The sequence below is a fragment of the Lipotes vexillifer genome, unplaced genomic scaffold (assembly GCF_000442215.2).
Source record: "Lipotes vexillifer unplaced genomic scaffold, Lipotes_vexillifer_v1.1 scaffold532, whole genome shotgun sequence".
Taxonomy (NCBI): Eukaryota; Metazoa; Chordata; class Mammalia; order Artiodactyla; family Lipotidae; genus Lipotes; species Lipotes vexillifer.
This window is the reverse complement of record NW_006798027.1, coordinates 118,242-142,724: the sequence shown is the minus strand read 5'-3', so window position 1 is coordinate 142,724 and position 24,483 is coordinate 118,242. Positions and strand designations below refer to the sequence as shown.

The following is a 24,483-nucleotide window of genomic DNA, read 5'->3' as shown; positions in this document are numbered from 1 at the left end:
CAGGAACAGCCTTAAGACGGTGGTGGTTGGAGAGAGTGCCTCAGCTGGGAGCGCTACAGGTGAACTGGGCCCTTCACTTCAACATTTGAGAACTTGCTTTGTGCTGGGTGGGCACTGTTCAAGGCAAAACAGCCATACTGTCATGGAGCTCATCCCTAGCTGAGAAAATTGAGACAAGTCACTGAGAGGTGCTAAGAAATACTAGAGCAACTTTAAAAGGATAGCAATGCTAAAAAAATGATAAAAGGATAGCAGTGTTATTGTATAAATTGGAGAGAAAGCTCCTCTGATAAGGTGACGTTTGAGCAAAGACTCGGAAGAAGTGAGATAATTCTTTCCCAGTTGTACCTGTCTCTCCACCAGGCTAGACACAAGTCTGTGACCCATGGATTGGGTGGGGATCCTGTGCACGGCGCCATCCCCTCCTTCCTCACTTTTCCACGCTCCCGCCTTCCTGATGGCTCGTAAGCCTTCATCCCTCTCCGCATCATGTGTGGGAGAGATGCGCCGCTGCTCTTAGTCTAGGGCACTTAATGGGCGACCTAACCACTGAAGAAGGGTGTAGAGAAACCTGCGTTAAGACCACCCTAGGCGGGGCGGGGCGGGTCAGCCACTCGCTACGCCCACTGGATGGCGATTGGCCATACTTCCGTTCCATTCCGCCCCGCTCCTCTAGGGGTCGCTGTGCTGCGTTTACAGTCGGCTCAGCGCATCTCAGACTAGGCGGAAGCGGCTTTCTGGCCTGCGCTTTATAGGCCTCTCGTGCTTCCTGTTTCCTCTTTTACCAAGGACCCGCCGACATGGTAGGTGTTTTTGTTTCCAAGCTGGTACCCCCCACAATCGTCCTCCATCCGCCGCTTTACGCGGCCCCCAGCCCGCGAGGAGGGGCGCAGTACCCTGTGAGGCCGAAGCCTCCGTGAGCCGCTGGCTTCCGCGTTGACCCCGCGCTCCAGCACTGCCCGGCTGGCCTTCTCCCTCTCTTGGGCTCAGACCCAGCCCACGAACCCCGCTCCGGTCAGGGCGTGACGCCGTGCTGTTCCTCGGAGGGGATTCCTGAGTCGCGAGTGACCCTGTGTTCTCCACTTGCAGGGTCGCGTTCGCACCAAAACCGTGAAGAAGGCGGCCCGGGTCATCATTGAGAAGTATTACACGCGCCTGGGTAACGACTTTCACACCAACAAGCGCGTGTGCGAGGAGATCGCCATCATTCCCAGCAAGAAGCTCCGCAACAAGATCGCAGGGTGAGTTGAGTCGGCGCTCGGCCTCCAGGGCCTGCTGGGAGATGGAGAGTCGTGGCGTGGGAGCTGGGTTAGCACTAGTCTCCCGCTGCTCCGAGAAGAGCGCTGGAGGTGTGCCTTTGCTGACTTTCTTGGTGGGGTTGTCTTATGTTCGCGTTGTATTTGGCGGTTTGACTGGCGGTGGCGCTTGGACGAGGTTAGCCACAGTCGACCTCTGGAAGATTAACGTTAAGTAAGGGCGTACGTGATTTAATGCTAATTTATGTAAAGTGGAATTCGAAGTAAAGAAAATGATGGCTGGGGGGAGGGGTCGTGAAGGTTTGTTGGGAGTACTTGACAGCCTTGAAAGCGAATTTGAATAGAGGATGTGCGACACCAAAGGGACAGGCATGCCTAGGTAAGTGGAGCTGCATGTGGAGGTTTTGTGTGTGTAGGAGATTCAGAGTCAGGGCCCCCAAGGTGAATCCTCTCCCTTCTCACTGCGGGAAGAGAACTAAAATACACATCCAGACGTTCTGGGTACCAGTGGGAGCCAATTTGTGTTCTTGGGCATTTGTTCTTTGTAGCTATGTCACACATCTGATGAAGCGGATTCAGAGAGGCCCAGTGAGAGGTATCTCCATCAAGCTGCAGGAGGAGGAGAGAGAGAGGAGAGATAATTACGTGCCTGAGGTAAACTTTCTGGGTCTTATTCTGGACCTCTTGTTCATCCTGAAAGATAAAGCAGGTTCCTGAGAACCGTTTCAGGTACCTGGTTTTCAAAGGGACCTCAGCTGAGTCTTCATATACCCTTTGACCAGCTGTAGGTACCTATAATTTACCTGCCTGTATGTTAGCTTCTGTTCTGCCCTGTTGGGATCATGTAAGTCCATTCTGTTTTATATATGAGAGCCTTTTAATGATGTTTGTTTGGTGACTTATGTCTTCTGGTTTGATTATTTGCCCTAGCATAGTATTTCTGAAGTATAAACCCAATCTTAAGGTTTTCTAAATACTGAATTCATGGGATGCTACTGTATCCTCTATGCCACCCATCCCCGTCCCCCACCCCCTTTTTTTGTTTCTCATTTAAGAATTTTAGAGAAAAGGCAGGGAAGGTGAGAGATAACTCATTGCTATTTGGGGCCTGCCTTGTTTCTTCTAGGTCTCAGCCCTGGATCAGGAAATCATTGAAGTAGATCCTGACACTAAGGAAATGCTGAAGCTCTTGGTAAGTGTTTGCTGAATTCCTAAAGTAGGGCTTCCCTGGTCACCAACCATCAGTAGCTTTCTACTATGGGTAATACTTCTAGGTAACACTTACTGAGTCTTTAAAATATATCAGGTAATCTCAACGTTTCTATATGGCGTTTCCCTTTTCCTCAGTATGTCCCATGAGGCACATCCTGTTATTTACATTTTATAGATGATGAAATGGTAACTTCAAGGTTAGTAGGTGGCAGGGATGGGAATCCATCCACCCTTCTAACCACTAACCTAGACTGCCTCCAAAGTGGGTTTTGAAGCTAGTTATTGAAGGTTCAGTTTGCTCTCCACACGAGGATAACTCCCAAATCCAGTGGCTGTTCTTCCAGGACTTCCAGAACACCCCTTCTCTCAGTTCCTTCTGTTCGCTTCTCGATTTTGTGGCTGGCTTCTCACATTTACCCCCTTGGTTCCATCCCTAGTTCTCTCTTCAGTCTGCCTGCTTGCTTCTGTATCTGTATGCTAATCACTCAAATGAGCTGTGGTCTCATTTCCAGTTGCTAACTGGGCACTACTTGGGTAGTTCAGCTATCTTCAGTACAATCTGTTAAGTGTCTCTTCTGTGACATATCTTAGTACTTCAGCAGTTTGGTGAAAGCATGAGCTTCAAAGTCCAGGAGACAGTTGGTGATTTAGAGCAACTTTATTTTTCCTTTTTATGATCGTGAAACGTCTAAGACGTTCAGAAAGATAATGAATAGAGTGAATACCCATATTACTACCACCTGGTCTCAGAAAAACATGACCAGTACAGCTAACGCCTGCTACAGATCATTTTGTCCTGAAATACTACTCTGGAATGCAGCTTTTTAGTTTCAACTGTAAAATTGGTTTTTGAGGATAAAATGAGGAATTAAATTCTGGTCATATGGTGGGCACTTGGATTCTTTTTTTTTTTTTAACATCTTTATTGGAGTATAATTGCTTTACAGTAGTGTGTTAGTTTCTGCTTTATAACAAAGTGAATCAGCTATACACATGCTCTTGGGTTCTTTGCACTTAGATTGAGCCACCTTAAAGGCAGGCCCTGACCTTATCCTACCACTATTCTACCCGGGCCCTTCACAAATGTTGATTGCATAAGTGATGCCTCCTACCTGAGGGCTGGTCTTGGAAATGAAGTCTCACTGTATATGCCTTAGAATAGTGATTCTCAAAGGGACAGATTTTGCACCCCACAGGGAACATTTGGTAATACCTGGACACATTTTTGGTTGTCACAGCTGGGGGATACTAGCAGACATTAGTGGATAGAGTCCAAGGATGCTGTTAAATGTCTTAAAGTGCACAGGACAGCTCCTTCATGGCTGACTATGGAGGATCCTTCAGATCGCAGGTAGACCCCCTACAGAGTTTATTGCTCTGGAGTGGGGAGGAGAAGGCTCTCTTGGTTTTCTGCAGGGTCCCACCAATCTGACCCCAAGGTTGTGGAGGCTGACGGAAGCATAGCCTAATGGTGGTGCTGGGGCTCTGGACACAGATCTCACCAGTACAGCCACACTAAGCCCCTTTTTATTGTTCCAGGACTTTGGCAGTCTGTCCAACCTGCAGGTCACTCAGCCTACAGTTGGGATGAATTTCAAAACACCACGTGGAGCCGTTTGAATCTTTCTGCTGTGCTGTAATATTTTCAATAAACCTCGGACAACAACTGTGCCTGTGTCATCTGTGGGGTTGGGTGCCGGTGGAGCTAAGGGCAGGAATTCTTTCTCAAGGGAGAAGTATCCTGAAGAAGAGCGGTCTGCAGTGTGACGCATCTGTAAGTGGCCTATGGGCAGCACCCATACAGATTATGGATGTATTAGGAGGCCTGAGCCTGGACACCTGCATCACTGTTGTGGTTGCCAGCTCTACCCTTCTTGGTCCTCCCAGGCCCTGAGCACGCACTCTGGCTTCAGACAAAAGTCAGGAGATGCCTTTCCCTCCTCACCCTGTAGGCCCTGCTTGTTTGCGCTTCAGCCTCTTCTGAGTACATGCAGTTTGGCTTAATGAACCTGCCGGTCTTGAAAGAGTAACGCTCCTCACGTGTGTGAGGGTTGAGCTTTCTGTGGGTGGGAGATAGGATGGGTGTGGAGGCCAGTACCTGGAGCATAGGAGATTGACTGAGTGTGAATGGTCGTGTGGGGGAGGATCAGTGAAACACAATGGGATGTGTCAGTTCAAGGGAGGCTGAGCTCACTAGGTGGATCCCACTGGGTGGATCCCGGGTGGGTGGATCTGAGCTTGGGGAGCTGCTGAAGCTGTGGGTCCAACTCTGTTGTGGAGAGTGCTGGGTTGGGCTGGTCCCTGCTGAGCAGTGGGAGGACAGCTTGCAGCACAGGCTCCTCTGTTTGACTGTCCTGGGCTGAGCTGGGCCTGTTTGTGTACGTGTGCATGTCAAGATCTCTGCAAGGTAGTGGCAGGACCTAGGTCAGTCTGGCTCTCCATTGATCCTTGCACATCTGGTTCTGTGAGGCAGATATGTGCAACAAACATCCTAAAAATGTGTATTGTAGCAGTACAAAAATTGTAACAATTTTGATACAATTTCAAACTTGAAAAGTTGCAAGAATATATAGCACAAAGAACTTTAAAATACTCTTACCCGACCTCAGCTCACATTTTGCCCCAATTGCTTTATATTCTGTCTCTATACACTTTTTTTCTGATCCATTAGGATCAGGTTAGAGATGGGCCCTTTTGTTCCAAATATTTTATTGTCAGTTTGCTAAGAACAAGCATAACCGCAGATCAATGATCATAATTGGGAAATCTAACATTGATATCATACTGTTACCTAATCCATAGTCCATTGTAAAATCCTGCCAATTTTCCCAATAATGTCTTCCATAGTTTTCTTTCCTGGTTCAGAATCCATCCCAGAATTACTACATCTAGTTCTCATGTCCTTCAGCCTTCTTTCCATGTCTGTCTTTGAAAAGTATTGGCTGATTTTGTAGAATGTCCTCCAGTTTGGGTTTGATGTCGGCTCACAATTAGATTTAATTGAGCTTTTTTCTGTAGGAATACAGATGGTCCCTGACTTAAAATGGTTCGATTTAAGATTTTTTGACTTTAGGATGGTGTGAAAGTGATATATATTCAGTAGAAACGACTTCAAATACGGAATTTTGATCTTTTCCCAGGCTAGTGATAACGTGGTGTAGGGCTCATGATTCTGGGTGGTGGCGGTGAGCCACAGCCCCTAGTCAGCCATGTGATCTCAAAGGTAAACCCAATACACTTAACTATTTTTTTGTACCCATACAAACATTGTTTCACTTTCAGTACAGCATTCAATACGTGAGATACCCAATACTTTATTATAAAATGGGCTTTGTGTTAGATGATTTTGCCTAACTAGGCTAATGTGTTAGGACATTAAAAATAGCCTCAGCTAAGCTATGATGTTCAGTAGGTTGTGTATTAAATGTATTTGTGACTTAGGGTGTTTTCGATCTATGATGGGTTTATTGCAACATAACCGCATCATAAGTCGAGGAAGATGTGTACGACAGAAGAGATACTGTGTACTTGATGCATCATACTGGGAGGCACAGAATACTTGGTGAGTTTTAGTGATGTTTTACTTTGAGCACTTGGATTAAGGGGCATCTGTCAGGTTTCTCCACTGTAAGTTATAAGGAGGTATTTCGAGGCTAAATATCCTGTTCTTCAACTTTTCATTCACTAGTTAATAGCATCTATTAATATTTTAACTCCGTTATTACTTTTATATTTATTAGTATTGTACAGTAAGGAAGAGCTTTCTCTTAAAACTTTTTCTTTCCATTTTTTGGTGTGGAGTTGGGCATTCTCAGCAAATACTCTTGCCTTCTAAATACAGCTCCGTATAAAGAAGCCTTCCCTCTTGGTTTTTGGTGTCAATGATGAGGAAAGGGGTGGGCTTTCTCTATGGGGGGAGAAATTAGAGCGGGGTTAAAATTACCAATGGGTAAGAAAATTAACAAAATGCCAAACCAGCAGCAAGACTGTTTGCTGTGATGTTTGCCACACTTGCCTACTAGGATGCAGTGTCATTGCTATTCCACATCTGCCTGGCTCCTCTACCTCTAGGCCCTGTGCTCTAGATAACTTAAGATGAGGGATGGGAAGGGTCGGGGGAGGAGGAGGGAGCCGACTTGGGCTGCACGAAGAAGCTGTTTATCCTCCATCAGTGTCGAGGAGCTTCTCTAGGCCTTAGTTCTTTCATCTGTAAAATAAGACCTGTGCTCACTAGAACTTCCTGTGGAGCTTGTTAAAAGCAGGTGGCCGGGCCCTGCCCCTGATTTGGGCCGTGATTTGTGCTTCAGGAGGTGGGTGGGGCCTGCGCAGGTGTTCTCACAGGTACTTGCTGGCAGTTCCAATCCCAGCTGGGTTTGGAAGCTGCCGGCCTAGCGACTAGCACTGGCTGGCCCTCGGTGCAGTCTCCCATGTTTGGGGTCAGATAATGCTCTTCGCAAATAGACAAGAGAGTCTTCTGCCTTCTGTGTCACAGACTCTGCTTCTTCAAGATTTGAAAGTGCCCCAGGAAACTTTTGGAGGTAATTATCTTCTTTTTTTCTATATTGCCCTTAGTTGTGTTAAAGTATAGTTTTCAACAAAGTGAAATGGCTCTCATACAGAACACATGTTAAGCATTTTTACAAACTCAGAGAACTGAGATGTTACAGTCAGTTCAAAGGAGAAGTCAAGGACAAATTTGGAGTAAAAGAACGTTGAAAAAATGAATTTATAAATGGACACAAGACTGACTTCTTCCACAGGAGGGAAGTCAGCTGAACCTCTCTACCCAACAGAATTTATTTATTTGCATTTGTCCATAGATAAGAATTATTTGTATTATCAGGTATCTACAACTTACAGAGTTGTAAAATAGCTCCAAGGCAGTGAAAGGTGCAGAGCCACTCTGTAGAATCCAAATCAAAACCCAGGTTGTTGCTCTTAACAGTTGAAGCATAAATTTTCCCCTCTATTTGTAAATTCATATTCTCTGTATTGCCTATGTTGTTAATATTTTTAATTTTATTAGTATATAATTATAGTTTTTCTCTCATAATTAGGAAAACTCCATTTTTATGTGTCATTTTAAATGTTTGTTTTCTTTTCTAAATTAAACTTGTCAGATGTTTATTTTATCCATAGTTTCAAAGAACTAGCACTTGGAGGTGTAACTTTCTTTTTACTTTACTTGAGGTTGCCGCTTTTCCTCATTAGATACTGGAAGAAAACAACCGGATTCAATTGTGAGGAATGTGAGTAAAGCTCATTTTCTCTTTTTCAACTGCAGGGGTCAGCAAACTATGCGCAGCTGCCTGTTTATGGGTAAGCCATGAACTAAGAATGGTTTTTCACATTTCTAAATGCTTTAAAACAATAGCAACAACAAGAGGAGAATACTGTGGCCTGTGGAAACTATACAAAATTCAAATCAGTGTCTACATACAGAGCTTCATTGGGGTGCAGCCACATTCATTTGTTTACAAATTGTAGATGGCTGTTTTCCTGATGCACTGGCTGAATTAAATAGTTGCCACAGAGACAGTACGCAGCAGTGTTATCACTTTGCAGTACAGACTGCAGTTATACGTTTATAACTCAATAGTGTTATGAGGGCCATACCTATCACCATATCGTGACATTTAATTTTTAAAAAATTATTAGTGCATACTTAACGTTAAAGAAAAAAGAGACACCCTGCTCCCTGCCCCCCTCCCAGGAGTCATGTCCCTGCGCCCCGGCCCCCGGGAGACATAATCCCTGCGCACCGGCCCGGCCCCTAGGAACCATGTCCACAAGTCCCGGGGCCCGGCGTGGCAGGGCCCGGCGTGGCAGGGCCCGGCGTGGCAGGGCCCGGCGTGGCAGGCGTTGGGCTCACTCTGGGAGGGGGCGGAAGCGCCGCGAGCCCCTTCCCGCAGGGGCGCCTGTGCCACGGACCGACGGCCAGGGAGCGCGGGGGACAGGAGCGCAGCGGACAGAGAGGTCTGGGCGCCGTCAGTCCATGTTGCCGTTTACGCTGTGGGCGCGCAGTGACCCCTGCCCGCCCGCTCCAACATGCCCTCAGTGCGCCTGCCGCCACGCCCCGGGCGCTAGACTGCTGGTCCGCCATGGGGAATGGGATGAACAAGATCCTGCCTGGCCTGAATATCGGCAACTTCAGAGATGCCAGAGAAGAACAAGGTGACACACATTCTGTCTGTGCACGAGAGTGCTAGGCCAACATTGGAGGGGGTTAAATACCTGTGCGTTCCAGGAGCGGATTCACCATCTCAAAACCTGACGACATTTCAAAGAAAGTATTAAATTCATCCACGAGTGCCGCCTGCGAGGTGAGGGCTGCCTTGTTCACTGCCTGGCCGGCGTCTTCAGGAGCGTGACTCTGGTGGTTGCATACATCATGATGGTCACCGACTTCGGCTGGGAAGATGCCCTGTGCACTGTGCGTGCGGGGAGGTCCTGTGCAAACCCCAACCTGGGCTTCCAGAAGCAGCTCCAGGAGTTTGAGGAGCACCAGGTCCATCAGTTCCGCCAGTGGCTGAAGGAGGAGTATGGAGAGAGCCCTTTGCGGGATGCGGAAGAAGCCAGAGGCATTCTGGCCACCCCAGGGATTCTGAAGTACTGGGCCTCTCTCAGAAGACTGTAATGTACCTGAAATATTGCAAAGCCAGAGTTCAGGTGCTGCCCAGAAGAAAAGCAGCCAGAGTTTAGGTGCTGCCCAGAAGAAAAGCAACCAGAGTTCATTTTTCAGTGTCCAGAAGTAATTTGTGAACTCACCTGTTTTCATTTTAAACAATACATATGCAATTGTGTCATCAAAAAAAGGAAAAAGAGAAAACTGGGCTTTAAATGTTATGTTTTTAAGGTATGGGTAGCCCATTCATTCGGTAGGCAAGGGAAGCTGTTTACCAATGGTGAGTTAATTTCTCCGGAAGAAACGTGTGCAGAGTAAGTAAACTTATTTAAAAGTGTTAGCCTTTGGGTGAGAATGGTTGCTTTGAAAACAAAGCAAATGATTTTGAATGGTTTTCCTTGGTTCTTGATGAGTCAAAAAGTGTTACCAGTACTGCTCAGCTGTTATGCAAGAGTCAATGCCAACTTTGAAGAGTCTAAAGAATTAGCCTCTAGAATAATCTGCATAGAACAACTACAGCTGAGAATAATTTTAAAGATGAGAAATCACTGATTCAGTATAACCTGAAGTGGGAATTGGCTGAGCTAATGTTACAGCTGATTTTGGTAGAAATACATGCAGAGCAGAAAGGGCTTATTTGGACAGACTTCAAAGCTTGCAGAAATGTAAAGTGTTTAAAACCTGTGTTATTCATTATGTTACTCATTAATACGTATTCTGTAGAAAATATCTAAATTTCAGTTATTGAACCAGTACTGTTAGCAGTGAATTTTACTCACTCTCATAGAGTTAGCCATCATCAGTTCCATGAATTTTGGTAGTTGTATTTAACTGTGGTAAAGTTTTTTTTAACATATAATATTTATTTTAACCATTCATAATTGTACAATTAGAGGCAATAAATATGTTTACAGTGTTATGGTAACCATCATCACTATGTCTAAATCTTTTTCCTCATCCCCAACAAAAACCGTGTACTCGGTAAACAATAACTCCCTATTCCCCATATCACATTTTGTTTATCCATTCATATTTTGGTGGACATTTTGGTTGCTTCTGCTTTTCGGTTGTGCAGAATGCTGCTATGAACATGGATGTACAAATATCTGTTTAAATCCCTGCTTTCAGTTATTTTGAGTATATCCAAGAACTGGAATTGCTAGTTCATGTGGTAAATCTATGTTTAATTTTTTGAGGAAATGCCGTACTATTTTCCACAGCAACTGCACTGTTTTACATTCCTACCAGCAGTGTACAAGTTTCTCCACATCCTTGCCAAAACTTGTTACTTTCTGGGGTTTTTCTTGGTTTTGGTTTTGGTTTTTTTGATAATAGCCATCCCCGTTAGTGTGAAGTGGTATCTCATTGTAGTTTTGATTTGCATTTCCATAATGATTAGTGATATTGAGCATCTTTTTAGTTGTTTATTGGCCATATGTATATCTTCTATGAAGAAATGTCTGTTCAAGTTCTTTGTCAGTTTTTAAATTGGGTGTTACTGAGTTGTAGGAGTTCTTTGTATATTCTGGTTATTAATTCTTTATCAGATATGATTTGCAAATATTTTCCCTCATTCTGTGGGTTGTCTTTTCTCTCTGTTGATAATGTCCTTTGATACACAAAAGTTTTAACTTTTGACGGAGTTCATTGTGTTATTTTTCTTTCATTGCTTATGCTAGTGGTGTCATATCTAAGAATCCTTTGCCAAATCCACAGCCGTGAAGAATTACTCTTATGTTTTCTTTCAAGAATTTTATGGTTTTAGCCCTTATATTTAATCCTTTGATACATTTTGTGTTAATTTTTGTATATGGTATGAGGTAGGGCTCCAACTTCATTCTCTTGCATATGGAAGTCCTGTTGTCCCAGCATCATCTGTTAAAGAGACTATTCCTTTCCCATTGACTGGACTTGAGACCCTTGTCAAAAATCAGCCATAAATGTATGGGTTTGTTTCTGAACTCTCACTTCTGTTCCATTGGTCTATAAGTCTGTCCTTCTGTCAGTCCACAGCGTTTTGATTACTATAGCTTTGTAGTGAGCTACGAAGTGTGGGTCCTCCCATTTTGTTAAGTTTTTTTTTTTTTTGTCTACCTGGGCTGTATAAGTTTGCTAGTGCTGCCATACAGAATACGACAGACTTAAACAGAGATTTATTTTCTTACAGTTCTGGAGGCTAGAAGTCCAAGATCAAGATGTAAGCAGGTTTGATTTCTCCCAAGGCCTCTCTTCTTGCCTTGGAGCTGGCTGTCTTCTTGCTATGTCCTCACATGCTCTTCTCTATGCATGCATAGCTCTGGTCTCTCTGTATCCAAATTTCCTCATCTAATAAGGACACCGGTCAGATTAGACTAGGGCCCACCCTAACGGACTCATTGTAACATAATTACCTCTTTAAAGGCCCTGTCTGCAAATATAGTCACATTCTGAGGTACTGGAGGTTAAGGCTTCTGCATATGAATTTTGGGGAATACAGTTCAGCCTATTACATGGACTCCATGCACTGAATTTGAGAATCAGCTTTTCCATTTCTGCAAAAAAAAGGCCCACTGGAATTTTAATAGGAGTTGCTCTGAATTTTGTAGATGGCTTTGGGTAGTATTGACATCTCGACAGTATTAAGTCTTCCAGTCCATGAGCATGGGATGTCTTTCCACTTATTTAGATCTTCTTTAATTTCTTAGAGGAATATTTTGTAATTTTCAGGGAACAAGCCTTTCACTCCTTGCTTAAGTTTATTCCCAGGCATTTTATTCTTTTAGATTGCGCTATTGTGGTATAATAAGAAATATATATTTGGTCTTTCTCCCCAGTTCTTGGCATAAAATCTTCTAAAACCCTTGGAATTTCCTGAGTGTTACTCATAATAAGCCCCTTTCAACCATACCTGAGTTTATGCTAATGAGGTGACTCTTGGTGGGCTGTAGATCGCTTCAGGATGGGGGCTAGTTGCTAGAGGAACCAACCATGTGAATAGAGGATTGGAACTTTTAGCCCCACCCCCTGACCTCTGTGGAGGGGAGGGGGCTGGAAATTGAGTTAATCACCAATAGCCAATGATTTAATCCATCACGTCTACATATTTGAACCTCCATAAAAACTCTTAAGTGATGGGATTTGGAGAGCTTCCAGGTTGGTGAATGTGTGCTGGGAGGGTGGCACATCCCAAACTCTTGGGGACAGAAAATCCTGTGCTGAGGATCCTTCCACACCTCACCCTATGTACCTCTTGGTCTGGCTGTTCATTTGTATCCTTTATAATAAACCAGTAATAGTAAAGTTTTTCTCCAAGTTCTGTGAGCTGTTATAGCAAATTACTGAACCTGAGATGGGGTCATAGGAACCCCCAGTTTGTAGCCAAATCAGACAGAAGTATGGGTAACCTGTGGACTCAAAACTTGTGACTAGCCTCTGAAGTAGGGGGATTGAGATTTTAATCTGTGGGGTCTGTGCTAACTCTGGGTAGTGAGTGTCAGAAGTGAAATAAGTTGTAGGGCACCCAGTTGGTGTCTGCAGAGAACTGGCGAATTGCTTGGTGTGGAAAACCCACACATAGATATTATTTGTAAATTGAATTGATTTCTCAGTTTTCTTTTCTAATTATTCATCACTGGTATATAGAAACAACTGATTTTTGCAATTTTGCTGAATTTGTTGATTGACTCTAGTAACTTTCTTGTACATTCCTTGGGATTTTCCATGTGTAGGATCATGTCACCTACAGATACAGATAGTTTTACTTCTTCATTCCCAATTTGGATGCCTTTTATTTTTTTTCTTGTTTAATTGCTCTGCTAGAATTTCTAGTACAGTGTTAAATAGCAGTGGTGAAAGCAGGCATTCTTGTCTCATTCATGAAATTACAAGTGAAAAGCTTTCAATCTCCCATCGTGAAGCATAATGTTAGCTGTGGTTTTTTTCATAAATGCTTTTTATCATGTTGAGGAATCTTCCCTCTATTCCTAGTTTTCCTGAGAGTTTTTATAATAAAAGAGTGTTGGCTTTTGTAAATGCCTTTTCTGTATCAATTGAGATGACAGTATGTTTTTTTTTTCTTTCCTTCTACTACTGTGATATATTACATTCATTTTTCTCTTATGTTGAACCCTTGCATTTCTATTATAAATTCCGCTTTGTCATGGTATATAATCCTTTTAATGTGCTCAGTTTGGTTTGCTAGTATTTTGTTGAGGATCTTTGCATTGATATTCACAACGGATTGATTTGTAATTTTCTTTTTTGTGATCGTCTTAATATGGCTTTGGTATTAGGGAAATGCTGACCCCATAGAACGAGATGGAAAGTGTTCTCCTAGTTTATTTCTTTGAAGAGTTTGAGAAGGTGTTAATTCTTTAAATTTTTGGTAGAATTTACCAGTGAATCTATGTGGTCCTAGACTTTGTTGGGAAATTTTTGATTACTGATTCAATGTTTTTACTTGTTATAGGTCTAGTGAGATTTTCTGTTTCTTCAGTCAATTTAGGTAATTTGTGTGTTTCTAGGAATTTGTCCGTTTCATCTAGGTTATCCAATTTTAGAACCCAAAGAAGGATTCCAGTTTTTTTTTGTTGTTGTTTGTTTGTTATATTTATTTTTGGCTGTGTTGGGTCTTTGTTTCTGTGCAAGGGCTTTCTCCAGTTGCGGCGAGCGGGGGCCTCTCACTGTTGCGGCCTCTCCCGTTGTGGAGCACAGGCTCCAGACGCGCAGGCTCAGTAGTTGTGGCTCACGGGCTTAGTTGCTCTGCGGCATGTGGGATCTTCCCAGACCAGGGCTCGAACCCGTGTCCCCTGCATTGGCAGGCAGATTGTTAACCACTGCGCCACCAGGGAAGCCCTTCAGTTTTTTCTTCTGTTAAACCTTGGCTATTAGGAGCTAGGGAGTGAGAAAATGTGTATTGTATGTATGGATAGTTGAATATAAAAATATATTTTTATTTATAAAAGTGCAATTTGATTTAGGACTTCAACCTAACAAATTCAGCTAGCAAAGCAAGTTATTTTCCTTCTTAAAAATGAATTTTTTTAATTTTTAAGATTGTTTTTAATTATTTGAACAGGCAGCACATCACATGGTTCACAATTCAAAAGATAAAAATGAGCTTACAGTGAGCAATCTCCACCCAACTCATGTCCTCCAGCCTTCTAGTTCCCCCTTTGCACATGGAGCCCTGTTGTCAGTTTCTTTTGTGTCCTAGATATGTTACATGTATATGTGATGGGTTTTAAAGTGTGTCCACACATTATTAAAGCCCCCTCCCTTCAAGAGGTGTAGGTTTCATCCCTCCTCTTGGTTATGGGCTTAGTGACTCCCTTATAACTAATAGAACATGGCAGAAGTGATAGTGTGTAACATCAAAGACTAAGTCATCAATATATCTTGTGACCTCCTCCTTGCTCTTTCTTGGATCAATTGCTCTGCGGCAAGCCAGCTGCCATGTCGCAAAGACACTGAGGAACTGAGGCCTCCCGGTAACAGCAATGTAAGAAACTCATCTTGGAAGTAGACAGACCCTCCAGTGAAGCTTTCAGATGACTGCAGCCTGGATAACATCTTTTTTTTTTTTTTTTTAAAGTGTTCCCGGGTTTTTATTTTATTTTATTTTTTCGGCCACGCCGTGCAGCTTGTAAGATCTTAGTTTCCCAACCAGGGATCAAACCCGTGCCCCCAGCAGTGGAAGCATGGGGTTCCAACCACTGGACCGCCAGGGAAGTCCCAACATCTTATTTTTAAAAATTGAGATATAATTCACATACCATATAATTTTCCCTTTTGAAGTATAAATATAGTGGTTTTTAGTATATTCACAAAATTGTGCAAATCTCATTGCTGTATAACTTCAGAACATGTTCAGTACCTCCAAAAGAAGCCTCATACCAATTCACTCCCCATTTCCCCACCCCCAGCCCATGGCAACCACTAATCTACTCTTAATTTCTATGGATTTGCCTATAAGTTTCATATAAATGGAATTGTATAATATATGGCCTTTTGTGTCTGGCTTCCTTCACTTAGCATAATGTTTTCAAGGTTCATCCATGTGGTACTTCATTCCTTTGTATGGCTGGATAATATTCCAGTGTATGGATAGTACCACATTTTGTTTATATATTCATCAGTTTATGAACATATGGGTTGTTTTAATTTTTTAGTTATTGTGAATAATGCTGCTATGAAATGTATAAAAATTTTTGTGTCAACATGTGTTTTCATTTCACTTGAGTATATTACCTAGGAGTGCAGTTGTTGGGGTCACATGGTAACTTGATGCTTAACTTTTTGAAAAATTGCAAAACCGTTTTCCGAAGTAGCTGCGCCATTTTACATTCCAACCAGAAACGTATGGGGATTCCAGTTCCTCCACATTCTCTCCAAAACTTGTTATTAACTGCCTTTTCTGATGACGCCATCCTAATATGTGTAAAGTGGTATCTTATTGTAGTTTTGTTTTGCATTTCTCTGGTGGTTAAGGATGTTGAGCATCTGCTCATGTGCTTATCGACCATTTGTATATATTCTTTGAAGAAATGTCTATTCAAATCCTTTGCTCATTTAAAAACTGGATTATTTATCTTTTATTGTTGAGTTGTAAGAATTCTTTATATATTCTGATTTCTCCGACCTTATCAGATACATGATTTGCAAATACTTTCTGTCATTCTATCAATTGTTTTTTCACATTTCTGATAGTGTCCTTTGAAGCACAGAGTTCTAAGTTTTGATGAAATCCAATTTATCTGTTTTTTTCCTTTGGTTGCTTATGCTTTAAGTATCATATCTAAGAAATCATTGCCTAATCCAAGGTCACTATGATTTACACCTATGCTTTCATCTAAAAGTTTTGTAGTTTTAGCTCACATGTTTAGGTTCTTGACCTGTTTTGTGTTAATTTTTGTATGTTGTGTGAGGTAGTGGGTCCAATTTCATTCTTTTGTGTGTAGAAATACAGTTATCCCAGCCCCATTTGTTGAAGACTGTTCTTTTCCCCATTGAAAGGTCTTGGCACCCTTGTAGGAAATCAGTTAATCATAAACGTAAGGGTTTATTTCTGGACTCTGAATTCGATTCCATTAACTTATGCCTATCCTTACACCAGTATTACACAGTCTTGATTACTGTAGCTTTATAGAAAGTTTTAAAATCAGGAACTGTGTGTATTCCAACTTTGTTATTCTTTTTCAAGATTGTTTTGGTTATTCAGGTCTTCAGTATTTCCATATGAATTTTTAGGATCAGCTTGTCAATTACTGCAAAAGAAAAAAAAAAGCAGTTGGGCCTTTAAAAGGGATTGCATTGAATTCATAAATCAATTTGTGGACTTTATTAGTTTCCTAGGGCTGCCATAGTAAAAACCACAAACTGGGTGGCTTAAAACAATAGAAATTTATTGTCTCATAGTTCTGGAGGTTAGAAGTCTGAAATCAAGGTGTCTTCAGCACCATGCTTCCTCTGAAACCTATAGGTGAATCCTTTCTTGTCTCTTCCTGGCATCTTTTTATAAGGACACCAACCATATTGATTTAGGGGCACACCCTATTCCAGTATGACCTCATCTTAACTAATTACATTTACAAATGACCCTATTACAAATAAGGTCACATTCTGAGGCACTAGGGTTAAGATGTGAACGTATCGTTTTGGGGAGGACACAGTTCAACCCTTAACAGGGACTACTGTCTGCCTAACAGTATTAAGTCTTCCAATGCATGAACATGGGATATTTTTCAACTTATTTATTTCAGTGATGTTTTGTAGTTTTCAGTATACAAGCCTTGTACTTCTTTATTCCTAAGTAATTTTATTCTTTTTGATATCAGCTATTATAAATGGAATTTTCTTAATTTCATTTTTAAAAATTGAAGTATAGTTGATTTACAATATTGTGTTAGTTTCGGGCATACAGCAAAGTGATTCGGTTATACATATATATGTGTGTGTATATATATTCTTTTTTCGATTCTTTCCCATTATAGTTTATTACAAGATATTGAATATAGTTCCTTAACTTCATTTTTTGATTCTATAGCAATAGACTTGACTTTTTTTCTTTTTGGCTGCACTAGGTCTTATTTGCAGCATGCAGGATCTTTTAGTTGCAGCATGTGAACTCTTAGTTGCTGCATGTGAGATCTAGTTCCCTGACCAGGGATCGAACCTGGGCCCCCAGCATTGGGAGCACAGAGTCTTAGGCAGTGGACCACCAGGGAAGTCCCTACACTTGATTTTTATATTATTGAAATTGTATCTTGCAACCTTGCTACTGTTGGGGAGAAGGACATTTCCCCTCTACCCCTCTTGAGTTCTTCAGGCTGGTATAATAATTAAATTGACACAAAACAGATTAACAGGAGGGAAAAAAAATTAATTTGTACACGTGGAGGTCTCATAGAAATGGGACCCTCAAAATGACCAAAGCAGGCTGTTTATATATCATTTTTAAACAAAGATACAATTATTTGTGAACATTTAAAAAAGGGTCTTGTGCTTGGGGTTGCAGAGTAATAAAGAAGTAGCAACATTTGTTTATACAGCTTTCTTAGCCTTGAATTCTCTAGCTCTGATGAGAAGGATGCTTTCTATTTTCCTGGTATAGGGAGGATACTTACACATGGGAGATTTTCCCCCCCCTTTCAGGGGGAAATAGGTCAGAGTATTTTTTATATCATTTTTTCCACTAGCTGTTTCTTAAGTAATTTTAATTCAAAATAATCAGTATGCCATGTGACATATCTTGGGGTGGCCTGCTCTGAGCCCCAACCCTAGCTCTAATGGGTTTTTGTGTGTGTGTATTCCTTAGGATTTTCTATATACAAGATTATATTATCTGCAAATAGACATAATTTTTCCTTTCCAATCTGTAGGCCTTTTCTTTCTTTCTTTTTTCTTTTTTTGCCTATTTGTCCTAGTGAGTACCTCCAGTACATTGCCTCAAAACAGTGTTGAATAGAAGTAGTGAGAGCAGATATCTTTGATCTTAGGGAGAGAGTTTCTGGTATTTCACCATTAAGCATAATGTCAGCTGTGGGTTTTTTGTGATGCCCTTTATCAGGTTGAGGAAGTTCCCTTCTATTCCTAGTTTATTAGTGTTTTAATCATAAGAGAGAGTTGAATTTTGTCAAATGCTTTTTCTGTGCTTATTGAGACAATCATGTAGTTATTCTTTATTCTATCAATAAAATGTTTTACAATGATTTTCCTACATTGGACCGATCTTGCATTCCTGAGAGAAATATCACTTTTTTGTATGTTGCTGCATTCAGTTTGCTGGTTTTTTGTACAGGATTTTTACATTTATATTCATAAATGATATTGGTTTATAGTTCTCTTGTGATATCTTTGTCTGGTTTTGTTATCAGGGTAATACCTCACAAAATGAGTTTGGAAGTGTTCCTTCCTCTTCTGTTTCTAGGAAGAATTTGAGAGGGATTGGTGTTAATTCTTTTTTAGGTGTTTGGTAGAATCCAGGGGTGAAGCCATCTGGTCCTGAGTTTTTCTTTGTGGGAAACTTTTTGATCACTCATTCTATCTCTGCTTATTGTAGGTCTATTCAACTTTTCTATTTCTTACTGAGTCAGTTTCATTAATTTATGTCTTTCTAGGAATTTGTACATTTCACCTGGTTATCTAATGTGTTGTTATATAGTTATTCATAGTATTCTCTTATAAAACTTATTTCTGTCAGGTTGGTAGCAATGTGCCCCCCTCATCTTTCATTCATGATTTTAACAGTTTACATCTTTTCTCTTTTTTATTTGTCAGTCCAGCCTGAAGTTTTTCAATTTGTTCTTCTTTCAAAGAATCAACTTCTGGTCTTGTTGATTTTTCTCTATAGTTTTCCTATTTTTATTGCATTTACTTCTGCTATAATCTTTATTATTTCTTTCCTAATGTTTGCTTTGGTTAGTTGGCACTTCTTTTATTGGGTTGGCCAAAAAGTTCATTGGGGTTTTCCCATAATATCCAAATAAACTTTTTGGCCAACCCAAACACTAACGTATTAAGAATCTATTGATTTGAGTTGTCTTCTTTTTTATTGTATGATTTACAGCTGTAAATTTTTCTGTAAGCACTACTTTCACTCCATTCCATATATTTTAGTCTCTTATATTTTCATTTTCATTCATCTCAAAGTATTTTCTAATTTCTCTTGTGACTTACTCATTGATCTATTGCTGACTTAAGATTGTGTTAATTTCCGCATATTTGTGAGTTTCCACATTTTCCTGTTACCGATTTCTAGTTTCATTCCACTTTGGTCAGAGAAAATACTTTGTATGAGTTCAGTTCTTTTAAACTTATGAGACTTACATCATGGCCTATCATATGGCATATCCTGAAGAATAGAGAAGAATGTGTATACTTCTGTTGTTGGATGCAGTGTTCTATAGATGCATTCTAAGTGGTTGCCTTATAGTGTTGTTCAAATCGTCTGTTTCCTTGTTGATCTTCTGTCTACTCATTTTATCCATAATTGAAAGTGGAGTATTGAAGACTCCAACAATTATTGTTAAATTGTCTAATTTTCCCTTCAGTTCTGTCAGTTTTTGCTTCATGTATTTTGGTGTTCTGTTATTAGGTACATATGTTTATAATTGTTATATCTTCTTGAGAGATTGTCCCTTTTATCATGATAAAATGTCCTTCTTTGTCCCTAGTAACAATCTTTGTTTTAAAGTGTATTTTGTCTGATATTAGTATAGCCACTTCAGTTTTCTTTCAGTTATTGTCTGAATGGTATATTGTTTTCTCTCCTTTTAGTTTCAACCTATTTGTGTCTGAATCTAAAGTGTGTCTCTTGTAGATAGCGTAAGGTTTGTTTTTAAAAAATCCCTTATGACAATCTCCACCTTAGTTGTAGTGCTTAATCCATTTATATTGAGTGTACTCAATGTAAAGGTGGAATTAATGCCTTCCTTTTGGCTATTTGTTTCCTGTATGTCTTATGTCTTTTTTATTCCTCTGTTTCTCCATGACTGCCTTCTTTGTGTTAAGTACATATTCTCTAGGGCACCATTTTAATACCTTGTCATTTATTATATGATATCTTTTGAGTTATTTTCTTAGTGGTTGTTCTAGATATCTTAATTTATAATAATCTATTCAATAGTTAAGATTAATTTTATTTCAGTAATATACAAAATTTTCCTCCTATATAGCTCTATTTCTCCCTTCCTTTGTGTTGTGATTATCATCCACATTAAATCTTTATATATTGGATGCCCATCCACATCTCACTGCCATGTCATGTCACTGCCTTCTGGCTTCCACAGTTTATGATGAGAAATCAGCTGCTAATCTTATTGAGGATGTCTTGCACATGGTATGTGCCATTTCTCTTTGGTGGCCTTTAAGATTCTCTCCTTGTCTCCAGCTTTCAATAGTTTGATTACAATATGTCTCGGTATGGCTCTCTGAGTTTATCCTACTTGGAGTTCATTGAGCTTCTTGGGTCTGTAGGCAAATGTTTTTCATCAAATTTGGGGAATTTTCTGCCATTATTCCTTTAAATATTCTTTCTGGTCTTTCTTTTCTCTTTCTAGTATTCTCATTATGCATATGTTGGTACACTTGATGCTGTCCCAGAGGTTTCTGAGACTTTGTTCAGTTTTCTTTATATTTTTTCTCCTTTCTCTTCCTCAAGACTGGTAAGCCCAATTTACCTATCTTCAAGATCACTGATTCCTTCTTCCACCTGCTGAAATCTGCTGTTGAACACCTCTAGTGAATTTCTCATTTCAGTCATTATACTTCTCAACTCCAGAATTTCTATATGGTTCTTTATTTATAATTTCTATCTCTTTATTGATATTCTCTTTGGTAATACATGTTTTTTAATACTTTAGTTTTTCAGATAGTATTTCCTTTAGTTCTTTGAACATATTTTAAATAGCTGATTTAAAGTCTTTGGTCTGGGGAATTCCCTGGAAGTCCAGTGGTTAGGACTCCAGGCTTTCACTGCCAAGGGCCCGGGTTCAATCCCTGGTCGGGGAACTAAGATCCCTGCAAGCCATGTGGTGTGGCCAAAAAATAAATAAATAAATAAATAAATAAAGTCTTTGGTTTTCCTCAGGAACTGTTTCTCTTGATAGCTTCCCCTGCCCCATATGGATCACACTTTTTTTTCTTTGCATGTCTTGTAACATCTTGTTGAAAACTGGACATTTAAATTGATATAATGTGGGAACTCTGGAAATCGGGTTCTTCCCTCATCCTCAAAGGTTTTTGTAGTTGCTGGGGTTGTTTGTTTAATGATTTTTCTGAACTACTTTTGTAAGGTCTGTATTCTTTTTTGTGTGTGGCCACTGAAGTCTCTGCTCTGTTAGATTAGTGGCCAGCTAATGATTGGTCAGAGATTTCCTTTAATATCTGGAACCAATAAATCACCCAGTCATTGCCAAGGGGTTCTGTATGCTTGTTGTGGCGTGCGTTCAACGCTCGGCCAGACCCTTGACAACTCTGCCTTAGACTTCACTTTCTCCTTGTAAGGAGCCTCAACGTCAGCTAGAGGTGACAGCATTATCAATTCTTTTCTGAGCATGCACACAATCCTACATATACCTTAACCTTATAGATTCTGAGGAGTATGTCAGATTTTCACAGCCCTTATGGACATCTCCTTCCCTAGATTTTACTTTTAAGCTTTTTGGGTAGCCTGTTGTTTGCCCCAGTTGTTATCCACTGCCTACAGCAGCCATAAAATCAAACAATTGCATTGAAATGTTTTTACCAACACCTCCAGGGAAAAGATTTTCACATTGGGCAAGCTCCAAGTCTAATCAATAAAGACGGCTTTGCAAGTAGAGTCTTCCAGGGAGCCACCAGACAGGTCATATAATGACAATTCTACGGCAGTGAAGCTTTTAAGTAGCTCCAACCCTGATTGACCTCTTCTGTTGTCTGCCAGGCTGCTATTTTTCACTTGTGACTGTTGATTTTCAAGGCTGTCATGGAGCTGGAGAGAGGGGGATGAAAATAGGATAAGTTAAATTGCCACAAAGCTCACTGTTGTTTTTGAGATTTAGATACTTTTCTTGATTAAAACTCCTCAGATTGCTGCAATCTTTTGGTTAACTTCCAGAGTTCTGAAAAATTTGTTCTGACAATTTTTGTCAGTTTTCTTATTGCCTTTATGGAGGTTATACTTTTTGAAGGTCCTTATTACTCCATTTTCACTGGTATCACCAGCTAACATCTTGACTATAATCCCATGAGAGACACCTATTAAGCCACTCCCAAATTCCTGACCCACAGAAACTGAGATAATGAATGTTTGTTCTTTTAAGTTGCTGAGTGTTTGAGTAATTTATTATGTAGCAATGGATTATTAATACCATTAGCAAAAAATACATATATTTCTCTCCTTTTTAGTACATTAAAAAAATAAATTTATTTATTTATTTTTGGCTGCCTTGGGTCTTTGTTGTTGCACGCGGCCTTTCTCTAGTTGCAGTGAGCAGGGGCTACTCTTTGTTATGGTGCACGGGCTTCTCGTTGCAGTGAGCTGGGGCTACTCTTTGTTACGGTGCGTGGGCTTCTCATTGCAGTGGCGTCTCTTGTTGCGGAGCATGGGCTCTAGGCACGTGGGCTTCAGTAGTTGTGGCACACAGGCTCAGTAGTTGTGGTGCACGGGCTTAGTTGCTCTGCGGCATGTGGGATCTTCCTGGACCAGGGCTCAAACCCAGGTCCCCTGCATTGGCAGGTGGATTCTTAACCACTGTGCCACCAGGGAAGTCCCCATATTTCTTTTTATTTTTTTATTTAAAAAAATATTTATTTTTAAATTAATTATTTATTTTTGCTGCACCAAGTCTTAGTTGCAGCATGCGGGATCTTTAGTTGTGGCATGTGTGCAGGATCTAGTTCCCCCACCAGGGATCAAACCTGGGCCACCTGCATTGGAAGCGTGGAGTCTTACCCACTGGACCACCAGGGAAGTCCCTTAAATACATATTAGAGCACACTATACACAGTGCCCTACACTTTTTTCACTTAGTGAATACTGGTTTCTTTCCCATTCCTTTTTTTTTTTTTAAACATCTTTATTGGAGTATAATTGCTTTACATTGTTGTTAGTTTCTGCTGTATAACAAAGTGAATCAGTTATACATATACATATGTTCCCATATCTCTTCCCTCTTGCATCTCCCTCCCACCCTCCCTATTCCACTCCTCTAGGTGGTCACAAAGCACCAAGCCGATCTCCCTGTGCTATGTGGCTGCTTCCCACTAGCTATCTATTTTACATTTGGTAGTGTATATATGTCCATGCCACTCTCTTACTTCGTCCCAGCCTACCCTTACCCCTCCCTGTGTCCTCAAGTCCATTCTCTACGTCTGCATCTTTATTCCTGTCCTGCCCCTAGGTTCTTCAGAACCTGTTTTTTTTTTTAGATTCCATAAATATGTGTTAACATACGGTATTTGTTAGCATACGGTATTTGTTTTTCTCTTTCTGACTTACTTCCCTCTGTATGACAGACTCTAGGTCCATCCACCTCACTACAAATAACTCAATTTCGTTTTTTATGACTGAGTAATATTCCATTGTATATATGTGCCACATCTTCTTTATCCATTCATCTGTCGATGGACACTTGGGTTGCTTCCATGTCCTGGCTATTGTAAATAGTGCTGCAGTGAACACTGTGGTACATGACTCTTTTTGAATTATGGTTTTCTCAGGGTATATGCCCAGTAGTGGGATTGCTGGGTCGTATGGTAGTTCTATTTTTAGTTTTTTAAGGAAGCTCCATACTGTTCTCCATAGTGGCTATATCATTCTACATTCCCACGAACAGTGCAAAAGGATTCCCTTTTCTCCACACCCTCTCTAGCATTTATTGTTTGTAGATTTTTTGATGATGGCCATTCTGACGGGTGTGAGGTGATACCTCATTGTAGTTTTGATTTGCATTTCTATAATGATTAGTGATGTTGAGCATCCTCACGTGTTTGTTGGCAATCTGTATATCTTCTTTGGAGAAATGTCTATTTAGGTCTTCGGCCCAGTTTTTGATTGGGTTGTTTGTTTTTTTGATATTGAGCTGCATGAGCTGCTTTGTATATTTTGGAGATTATCCCATTCCTTTTTTATGGCTCTTTGAGATTCCACTGTGCATGCATTTGACTAATGATTTATGATGGATATCTGTCTCCACTCACTTAATGATGTATTTTAAGATTATATCCAGTCTTCTGCTCTTTCAGATAATGCTGGGATGAATAGTCTTATTTATGCAAGATTTCTCTTGTGTGTTGAAAATTCCCCTTTCTAATTTTGTATTTGCCCTCTAAAAATTGGGCTTTTACATTTTGTTTCCATAGAAATGAAAACCCTGAATGAATCTAGTGGAAACAGGATTCATGAACAGGATTCATTCATTCATAAGGACA

The 24,483-nt window shown here is 40.6% G+C and overlaps 2 protein-coding genes across 2 annotated transcripts; both read left to right on the top strand.

The window, feature by feature from the left end:
• Positions 1 to 697: 697 nt before the first annotated feature.
• On the top strand, positions 698 to 4,134 carry RPS17 (ribosomal protein S17). The gene is made up of 5 exons (XM_007470047.1): positions 698 to 803; positions 1,090 to 1,241; positions 1,805 to 1,910; positions 2,383 to 2,448; positions 4,008 to 4,134. Exons 1-5 carry the CDS (start codon positions 801 to 803, stop codon positions 4,086 to 4,088), a joined length of 408 nt encoding a protein of 135 aa, XP_007470109.1. The 5' UTR covers positions 698 to 800; the 3' UTR covers positions 4,089 to 4,134.
• Positions 4,135 to 8,569: 4,435 nt separating this feature from the next.
• On the top strand, positions 8,570 to 9,123 carry LOC103091180 (dual specificity protein phosphatase 22-like). The gene is given in 3 exon segments (XM_082931483.1): positions 8,570 to 8,631; positions 8,633 to 8,740; positions 8,742 to 9,123. Coding segments are annotated over 3 exon segments (534 nt in total). The 3' UTR covers positions 9,106 to 9,123.
• The last annotated feature ends 15,360 nt before the right edge of the window (positions 9,124 to 24,483 follow it).